This window comes from Quercus robur, chromosome 7 (assembly GCF_932294415.1).
Source record: "Quercus robur chromosome 7, dhQueRobu3.1, whole genome shotgun sequence".
Lineage (NCBI taxonomy): Eukaryota > Viridiplantae > Streptophyta > Magnoliopsida > Fagales > Fagaceae > Quercus > Quercus robur.
Genome location: NC_065540.1, coordinates 2962117 through 2972750, shown reverse-complemented (window position 1 = coordinate 2972750; position 10634 = coordinate 2962117). Strand labels below are relative to the sequence as shown.

Genomic DNA, 10634 nt, shown 5'->3' with positions numbered 1-10634 from the left:
TTTATATATTAATTTAATTTTAAAATTTAGTATATTTCTTCTCGAATAATGATTCTTTCTTATTTTTTTGGTCATGCTTTACCCTCAATTCCCAAAGATGAAATCTTTACTCCTGCTCTCCACTGATTCCACTTTCTCTACCCCCATCTTTTTTTTTTTTTTTTCATGTTTAGAAAGAATGGTAGGCAGAGAAATGGCAGGTAGACCAGTAAAGTGTAGGCCACATCTATGATCTACCTCGACCTCGAAAATCCTTAGCTGTACAAGTAGAGTAAAACTGTAAATGGTTTTTGAGCTGCGCTTTATAGTTGGAGCTGGCTTTAGCTGTGGTTTATAGCTGAGCTTCTTAGTCCCATGAGTGCAAGTGGTGGCTCTTATAATGTGGTTTGAGCAACACTGTGTGCAACATATCTACAAAGAGATCAATTACTGTGCAAACATGCTTTGCTAAGATGGCCTACACACGAGGATTTTATAATTTATGAAATTTTCCCACTGATTTGTCTTTCCTCATTTGTATTCAGAGTTCCGGACTACGCATTCTGATAGTGTTTATACTTGGAACTATTTAGTTCTAGTATCAAGTTGAGGCATATTGCCAAAATTGTCATTGGAAAATCCAGTTGTTAGAGAATCAACAATCAACAATCTGCTTCACAAGTCTTCAAAGAAACATTATTCCAAGGCCCAATTTTGTTGGAAAATATGATCGGAGATGAAGAAAAACACATATATAATATATTTAAACCAAGTTAAAAACATAATTATCATTTATCAACATACAATAACTGTTTTAGTACATTACCAACTTCTATTTATTTAAGTAATCCATGCATACTGATCACAAGCTCACACCGAGACAATTCATATTTTCCACTAGTACAGAACGCAAAGGCGCACAGCCACTTATTTAGCTTATTAATGTCCAAAAGCCCTGCTGGATTGTTCACTACTGAGCCTGTGAAAGAAAATTAGATTGAAGGATGGGTTAGCAAAAGGCATACTGTGGGAAATAAGAGTAGAAAAACTTCTACGAAGTCAAATTCATAATTCCATGTACTAAATGGACAGTACCAAGAAGCGGGCCTTGTAGAATTCAACGAGCTCTTTGGGATCCGTCTTTGTTGGCTTATAAGCATCAATCTTGTTTACCTCCTGCACAAGGGTTACCAAGAATAATTATAATTCAAGAAACCAAAACACTGATACAATAGGAACTTGTGCCTCCTTTAAAGCCATGTTTTTTCCCCCTTTACAACAAGTGGGGGAGCAGAGGGGGGATTTGGACACAAGTTCTCCACCTAAGAACCGGATAATGTCACTAAGTTACAAGACTCTTTAACTTCCAAAACCATGCTTTATGTGAAGAGATATAAATATTTTGTATATATATATATAGCATTTGAATGCATGCCCCACCATGCAACAGGTAGATTGATTGTTTCTAAACGCGAACAGAAGAGTATGATCAGGCTCAATCAACTCAGGCAAAGGACATCACAAATCAATAAAAGAGATCTTCCTCCAACTATCAATCAATCTACTTTCATTATCCTTTAGGTTTCAGAAACAATACCGAAGACGTGTACTGCCTTTTTTTTTGGGGGGGGGGGGGGGGGAGGCAAATATTTTCAGTCACAACCTATTACAATTATCTATAGTAACTGTAGCCCCAATGTTGCAACTCAATGCCACAACTTCCAAGCCAAAGCTATCAGTTGATTCAGTTCCTATCAATGAGGTATAGCTTCTAGAACTAATTAATCTTACAAGCAGTAAATCTTAGACCACTAGAACTCGCAATTGCCACTAAACATCATATGGGTTCTAACTTACCTCAATCCACTTTGCAAGTTTAGGCCTTCCTGCAGTGATGTCATAATTCCACAATGCTGAAAAGACAATTTGGAATCTTTCAACAAACGGGATGTAAGCTACGTCCGCCTGTAGATCACATAGCTCACAAATCAAAGGAGGAACACTTATATTATAGAGAATATCATTTAATAATCGTATTACTGGTTTCCACTTCCCACATATATATATATATATATATATATATAGCTAAACAGTCATTGTCTGTAGCATAGGTAAAATAAAATATTAAAATCTGAATCTTTAATATGTTTATAAAGAATATACCAAGGTCAATGAATGAACAAAAGGCAAGCAATACAGCACCAAATAATGATAAAAAATAACATAATGAAGAAGTCAACTTACCAAACTGAACTCATGGCCAAGGAAGAAAGGCCCATCTTCAAATTTACTAAGAGCATTCTCTAGGTGGTCAAAAGCAGGACCTGATGAAAGTTGGAAGTTTTAGTGATTCCAGAGCTTCTATATAAAATGCTGACAAGACTCAAGAGGCAGCTAGTTTTAAATCTTACCAGCTTCTTTAACTGTGTCTCCTTTGAATGATGTGTAAACTGTCTTGTTGAAGGTATCAGTGTAGGCTATCAAATCTTCAGCGAACTGTTTTTTAGCATGATCCTACAATATTTTCACATCATAGATTTTGTCAAATTCCAAGAGAGGGAGAGCGTATTTTTTATGAAGGGCCCGAATAAATTATGCAAATCTTACACTGGGGAGAAGAGAAGGCCCTTCAAAGTTGCTGTTTATATATTTAATCAAATCAAGGCTCTCCCCAATAACTTTTCCATTGTGTTCCAATGAGGGTACCTGTTAATATGGAAAATTTGATGATCAATCAAGAAGTTCAAACATCTCAATCAAGTATGCATCAGATAGGCATATTTATAATAAAATATCACCTTGTTTTCAGGGTAGACTTTCTCTTTGTACCAAGCAGGCCTATTTTGAAGGTTAATTGGAACTACTTTAATCTTGTCATATAATCCCTGCACCTCGAGATTTTCATCAGCATAAATATTGAATTAACCAAAAAAAAAAAAAAACCCAAGAAAAGGAAAAGGACAATTGATCCCAGAAGAGCTAAAGGATCTGTCTTTTAATTGAAACTAGAAGCTAGAAAAAGCAGTATCAGACAACTTAAGATGAATTCTAACAACAAATTAAGGAATGAGAACAAAGGGGACAAAGAGTGGTGAAAATAACCTTATAGTTCCTGGTGATCCACGTGCGCTGTGCATATGGGCATGAAAGAGAGATGTACAACCTAAAAAAAAAAGGGTCTAATTCATTTTAGCACAAGGTATAAAAATAAAATCCAAAAATTACTAGATAGACAACAAATTTCACAACTTGTTGAGGTAGTGAAATGTAATTCTGAAACCATCACTGGTATCATCATTTTATTATTTTTTATTGTCTTCAGGCTGTGAAATTTGTTGGGTCACTTATTGAAATCCTAATCAAAGACAGTGAATAGGACAAAAATGAAAATAAAACGAACCTTGTAGTTCCATCAAACAGTGGAGGTGGTTCAGAAGTGGCATCCAAGGGTGTGGGAAGGTGCTCATTCACGGTTCTGTACAACCCATAACAACATAAGTAAAAACAATCTTATTTTTACCACAAAATTCAGAGAACCCCAAATGGAAAAACGAAGAAAACCCAATTGAAAATGAAGAATTCTTGGTGATTTTTTGAATTTCGAGACACTTACGCTGCAGCCATTGATGATGTTTTTCTTGTTGTTGTAGTTGTTCACAGGGTGTTCTGATGTTCCTGCTTAATTCTCGAATTTGATGCTGAATGGTGTCTAAGTTCACAGAGCAACCGTATATATATAGGAGTTTCCAGACAGTGAAGTCGCGAGCAATGACGACATGTGTGCTTGACGAGGAAGAGAGAAGAATATTCTAGATGGTGTATTGAAGAAGAGCAACCACTTGACTTTTAACTCTTCTTTGTTTTTGTTTTTGTTTTTTTTTTTTTTTGGGTTTTTTTTTTAAATCAATCCAAATTAGAGTGGTATGATTATGCCATTATTGTCATATTTAAATGACATAGAATCTATTGATAGTTTTGTATTCGAATTAAATAAAATTCGACTAGATACTAAACATAAGATAAGTAAGTGGATAATATAAAAAAAAAAAGTAGAAAGGAGGGGAACAAGGGATTATAGGAGGGTTTATTCGTCTTCCCAGCCTTCGATACAAGAAAAAAGAATTTTCCATACCTTTTTTGTATCTTGTATCGAAATAATAAGATTTTGTGTCGAAATGCTAATGATTTTAGGTTTTGATACCATCTGCCAAAGATCCTATTTTTAGTTTCAAATTTTTCCAGGGTTCTCAAAACCCTTCGATAAATTTATAATTCAATGGAAATTTTAATTAAATACAAATACTAAAAAAAAAAAAATAGAGTAAGGTTTTATTAGTATAGAAAAAATTTTCATGATATCTGGTCAATAGAAATACACTTGGATTAGAAACTGTTGAAGTAGGCTCGTACGTGTATGGCTTGAATTGCCATAAGCCCAAGTTAATTACAAGTAAACCAAATACAACTTGTAATAGGAAACATAAGTGCATGTTTGGTAGACTGTAATAGGCGTTGTAATGTAATAGTTATTCCTATGATTTAGTTATTCTTTAGTTTGGTTATATTTTTATGAATAATTATTCTTCAAAATGAGAAATAACTATTCATCTTTAAAAGATTGTATTAGCTATTCCTTAGTAAGTGCAATAATTTCAAAACTTAATATATTTCCAAATAAATAAACTTTCCATATACATCTAACAATTATAAAAATAAAAAATCATAAAAAATAACATATATTTCTCTTAAATTTTAAAATAACAATTTTTAAGGAAATATAATTGTATGAGTAAGAAATTTCCTAAAATAAATGTTAAGTTTCATTATAATGTTATAACTCACAACTAAACTAATGAATAAGTTTAGTTATTACATTACGACACATTTTATTTCTAGTAATAAAGATTACAATTCTTGTCATAATTCCCATTCAGTGTACCAAACTTACCTTAAGTCTAAATCGGTCACCGTTGACCGAATACAATTGATACAAGGAATCCTATATTGCCAACTTAATAATAGCAATATATAAGTGCTAGTGTGCGGCAATTATAATTGACAATTCCTAAAAACCTAGCAGCAGCAGCAACCAGTGGCGGCTTCAGAATTTTCTTTTAGGGAGGTCAATAGTATCTTGAGTTAGGATTTTGTTGTTGGGAAGTAAAAAATAAAATGATTATTATTATTATTATTTTTTTTGTATATACAATTGTCATATTACGTACAATAAATAGTATACAATACAACTATATTGTAAAATAGTCTAAAAAAATTATTAATAGTTTAAAGATCAGTAAGAAAACAACGATAGAATGCATATAAATAAATAAATAATCATAATATTTGTCAAATTAATAATAATTTATTATAATCATATGTAGTATAAATTAAATAAAAATATATGATAAAGAAAAATAGTAACATACCTAAGAGCATGTCTGAGAGTAAACATTAAACTAATGAAAATAAATAGTAACTTATATAAGATTTTGCTTTTGAAGTGTATGGATTTTTAACCACACATGTGGTCATTCTCTTAGATTTGGAGCAAGCACTAAAAGACTTTTTGGACTCGAAAAACTGTAGAACACATATCAAACTATTTGGTTAGATAGAAAGAAAATATAGAAGGGAGAAAGAGAGAATGATAAAATAATCATAGATTTAAATACAGATCAGTTGTTTGTACAAGTGGTGTAATTTTTGTTGATGAAGAAGAAAAGTGTAGGAAAAAAGAGTTTCATTCTACCATCAATACTAAAGTAAGCTAGAGTCGAGAGAGAAGGTTTATTTATTTTTTAACAAATGAGCAATTTCAAGAGTAGCGCTACTGACAAAACATTTACACAATAAAATCTAGATGACAAGTTGTTAGAAGTATGTAAAAAAGTTATGTCAGTTATAAGTTTAGATAAAAAGTCAATTACAACTTGTCATTTAACCTTTATTATAAAAATATTGTGAAAATAGTACTAATATGATCATATTTCAAGTTTATTTCAATTGGGTTTTAAACAAAATTTAGGGACAGGGTGTTCAAAATTTTATTTTAAGGGTTAAAACAAAAACAAAAAATTAAAATTTTATATATAATTTTTTTTTTTTGGGGCCAAGCTAGGGGGTTCATTTGAACCCCTTAGACTAGCTGTAGAGCCGTTTGTGATAGCTGCATAAGAAGAAGAATAGTGTTTTCTTGTCTTGTGGGTGAGAGAGAGTTAGGGTGTATTAGGATTTGGGTTTCTTAAAAGTGTTTTTGTGCACTATTGTATCTCTCTATTTTTATAGTGAATTTCTCCGTCGTCGCCGTAGAGGTAGGCAGTTTGCCGAACCACGTAAATTCTTGTTTTTTTTGTGTGTGCTTGTTATTTAATTTCCGCTTATTTACTATTATTGATTTGAGTCCTAAGGTGCTATCTACACAACAGAAACAATCCCAGAAATTTTTTTTTTGCCAGAACCGCATGGAGCCATTTCCTTTTTTTTTTTTCAATACTCATAACTTACCACATGGTAAGTTGTGGTAAAAATTGTGTGATTGTTTGACTTTACGTTATGTTGTTTCAGCAATGATGTTTTCTAGAAAATGAGTCAATTTTCAAGAAACATTTTTTATAAAATTATATCATTTTTCAATATTTGGTAGCAACTTTAAATGAGTTGAAAAATAATCTAATAACTTTCCTTATATAGTTTGCTGTGAGATAGAGTTGTTTTCCAAAACAATTTAGGCTCTGTTTGGATTCACTTATTTTGCTAAAACTTAAATTTTCTGTTGAAAGTATTGTAGATAAAGGTAAAAGTTAACTGAAATAGTACAGTGGGACTCATAAATAGTACCAAAAAGTGCAGTGAGACCCATAAATAGTATCCAAAATAAGCTGAATGGTAAAATAAATTTGCAAAATTAATCATACCAAACGGACACTTAGTAGAAAACTATCTCTAAAAATAAGTTATACTTTTTACTCATATTTTTTTTATGCTACCAAACACTGTATCAATCATGTATTTTTATACCACTTTACATAATATAAGTGAATTTTAAATTTAGTTGGCTAAAATAGGATACTTTTTTAATACTCTTAAAAGTTTAAACTTTGAAATTTGGACGATGTCATGTTGTTGTCAACGTATTAGTAAAACATTGGACATAATAGAACATAATGTTGGGCGAGTGAGGAGCTTAGTAATTTCAAATTTTTTTTTTTTTTTTTTTTTTTTTTTTTTTTTTTTTTTTTTTAACTTGACAAAACGATTTATTTTTTTAATTAAAGAATACTGAACATATAGGAGAATAAATATGATTTTTATTTGATTTAGATTATAATAAATTTATTACAATATTTGATTTTTATAGTCATGAATATCATCGAAATTAGAATTCCAACAAAATTGAAGATGGTTTTTGATGAAATCTTTGATTTTGTAAAGTAAAAAAAGAAATTGTTGTGAAATTTAATACAAAAAATCACATATAACAATATTTGGAATTTAAAATAATGTCTTTTATTTTTTGTCGAAGCAATTATTTTTTTATTTCATCTATATTTTGTTAATACTAAATAAGGGTAATTCTAGCGTACCCACCCCTTTTTTTGGGGGGTACGGTACCCACAAGTGGACAACCTGCTATATCAGGTTACCAAAACATCACATTTGATGGTACCATCCTTACATTATGTAGTACTAACATCACATGTAACTGTACTTTTGTCACATACGGTAGTTCCCTTATTTTTTCTCACATTTGATGCTATCATCCTCACATTTTGCAGTACCAACATCACATGTGACTGTACTTTTGTCACATTCGGTGGTTCCTTTATTTTTTCTCATATTTGATGGTACCATCTTCACATTATGCAATACCAACATCACATGTGACTGTATTTTTGTCACATTCGGTGGTTCCTTTATTTTTTTTCTCACATTTGATGGTACCATCTTCACATTGTGCAGTACCAACATCACATGTAACTGTACTTTTGTCACATTTGGTGGTTCATTTATTTTTTCTCATATTTGATGGTACCATCTTCACATTATGCAATACCAACATCACATGTGACTGTATTTTTGTCACATTCGGTGGTTCCTTTATTTTTTTTCTCACATTTGATGGTACCATCTTCACATTGTGCAGTACTAACATCACATGTGACTGTACTTTTGTCACATTTGGTGGTTCCTTTATATTTTCTTACATTTGATGGTACCATTCTCACATTATGTAGTACCAACATCACATGTAACTGTATTTTTGTCACATTCGGTGGTTCATTTATTTTTTTTCTCACATTTGATGGTATTATCTTTACATTGCACAGTACCAATATCATATGTGACTGTACTTTTGTCACATTCGATGGTTCCCTTATTTTTTTCTCACATTTTATGGTACCATCCTCACATTGCGCAGTACCAACATCACCTATGACTGTATTTTTGTCACATTCGGTGGTTTTTTTTTTTTTCTCACATTTTATGGTACTAGCCTCACATTGCACAGTACCAGCATTACATGTGACTGTACTTTTATCACATTCGCTAGTTCCCTTGTTTTTTTTTTTCTCACATTTGATGGTACTATCCTCACATTCTGCAGCACCAGAATCACATGTCATTGCACTTTTATCACATTCCCTGATAGTCTTATTTTCTCTCACATTTAATGGTACTATCTTTACATTGAGTAGTACCACCGTGCTACACTTTCGTATAATAAAAAATTTTCAATCTCTGCTCTCAGTTTCTGAATCTCTGACTTTCTTCTTCTCTCTCTCGATTTTTCAATAATCTACGCTTCTCTCCAGTTTCGTCTCTCAAAATCTTCTTGTCCAAACCATCCACAAAAACCTATCTAAAGCGACGATTACTAAACAAAACCCTAAGCAGACCACAAAAGAAGAAACAGATCCCTAAGCCATGAATGGTTCCTTGCAAGCTCTAGCGAGGGAATTGTTCTGGCCAAAAAAAAAGAAATCCATTGTTTATTTGTTGTCCTACATTCCCTCTCTCTCTCTCTCTCTCTCTCTCAATTGTGCTCTCTTTCCTTTCTCTTCGACTTTGCTCCATTTTCAGAAAGGACCTCACCATTAATTGACCTCGTCGGTGCAGGGAAATTACATGGCGACGATCGAAACCCATTTCATGTACTATAGAGTTGGTTTGAAATTTCCCCAAATTTTTTGGATTTGAAAAAAATGATAACTATAAATCTGATAATACTTTTGTCATATTGTGTAGTTCCAATATCACTTTTGATAGTACTTTTGTCACATTTGGTGGTTCCCTTATTTGTTTTCTCACATTTGACAGTTCCATCCTCACATTGTGTAGTTCCAACATTACATTTGACGGTACTTTTGTCACATTTGGTGGTTTCCTTAATTTTTCTCACATTTGACGATTTTATTCTCACATTGTGTAGTTCTAACATTGCATGTAATAGTTCTTTTGTCACATTTAGTGGTTCCCATATTTTTTTTCTCACATTTGACAATTTCATCCTCACATTGTGCAATTCCAACATCACATTTGACAGTATTTTTATCACATTTGGTAGTTCCTTTAATTTTTCTTACATTTGATTGTTTCATTCTCACATTATGCAGTTCCAATATCACATGTGATAGTTATTTTGTCACATTTGGTGGTTCCCATATTTTTTCTCACATTTGACGATTTTATTCTCACATTGTGCAGTTCCAACATCATATTTGACAATATTTTTGTCACATTTGGTATTAACCTTATTTTTTCTCACATTTGACGGTTCCATCCTCACATTATCCAGTTCCAACATTACATTTGATGGTATTTTTTGTCACATTTGGTGGTTCCCTTATTTTTTTCTCACATTTGATGGTTCTATTCTCACATTGTGTAGTAAAAACATCACGTGTAACTATACTTTTGTCATATTCAGTGGTTCCTTTATTTTTTTTTCTTACATTTGATTATTCCATTCTCACATTGTGCAGTTCCAACATCACATGTGACTGTTCTTTTGTCACATTTGGTGATTCCCTTATTTTTTTTCTCACATTTGATAGTTTCATTGTCACATTCGGTAGTACCAACATATCATTTACCAAAAAGTGACTATAATGCTCTTAGAAACTAAAAAATCGACCATAATGCACCTTAAATCTAAAAATTGACTGAAATACCTAGAGTCCCAAAAAATGACCGAAATGACACTGAAACCTTAAAAAATTTTGAAATACCCTTGAAACCTATAAAATGACCAAAATATCTCATAAAACTTAAAAATAATCAAAATACCCCCGAAACCCTCAACAATTACTGGAATAACCTTAGTACTTTAAAAAAAATGACTGAATGATCCTAAAACCTAAAAAATGATAGAAATTACCTTAAAATATAAGAAATGATCGAAAATGACCAAGAAATCTAAAAAATGACCAAAATACCCTTAGTACCTAAAAAATTACTAAAATGACCTTGAAAACCTTAGAAAGGATTGAAATATCATGTTGAACTGTACTTTTGTCACAATCAGTGAGACCATTTTTTTTGTTTTTCACATTTGACAGTTTCATCGTCACATTATGTAGTACCAACATCACGTGTGACCGTACTTTGTCACATTCAATGGTTTTCTTATTTTTTCTCACATTTAATGGTTCCAT

At 31.8% G+C, this 10634-nt stretch overlaps 1 protein-coding gene across 1 annotated transcript; it reads right to left on the bottom strand.

The window, feature by feature from the left end:
* Positions 1 to 716: 716 nt before the first annotated feature.
* Positions 717 to 3804, bottom strand: LOC126691736 (glutathione S-transferase L3-like). Its single transcript, XM_050386842.1, has 10 exons — positions 3593 to 3804; positions 3380 to 3454; positions 3082 to 3142; positions 2778 to 2864; positions 2587 to 2685; positions 2391 to 2493; positions 2224 to 2303; positions 1837 to 1944; positions 1075 to 1155; positions 717 to 958 (listed from the first exon to the last, which is right to left on the bottom strand). The coding sequence occupies exons 1-10, from the start codon at positions 3601 to 3603 to the stop codon at positions 950 to 952; spliced, it is 714 nt and encodes a 237-aa protein (XP_050242799.1). The 5' UTR covers positions 3604 to 3804; the 3' UTR covers positions 717 to 949.
* Positions 3805 to 10634: the final 6830 nt, after the last annotated feature.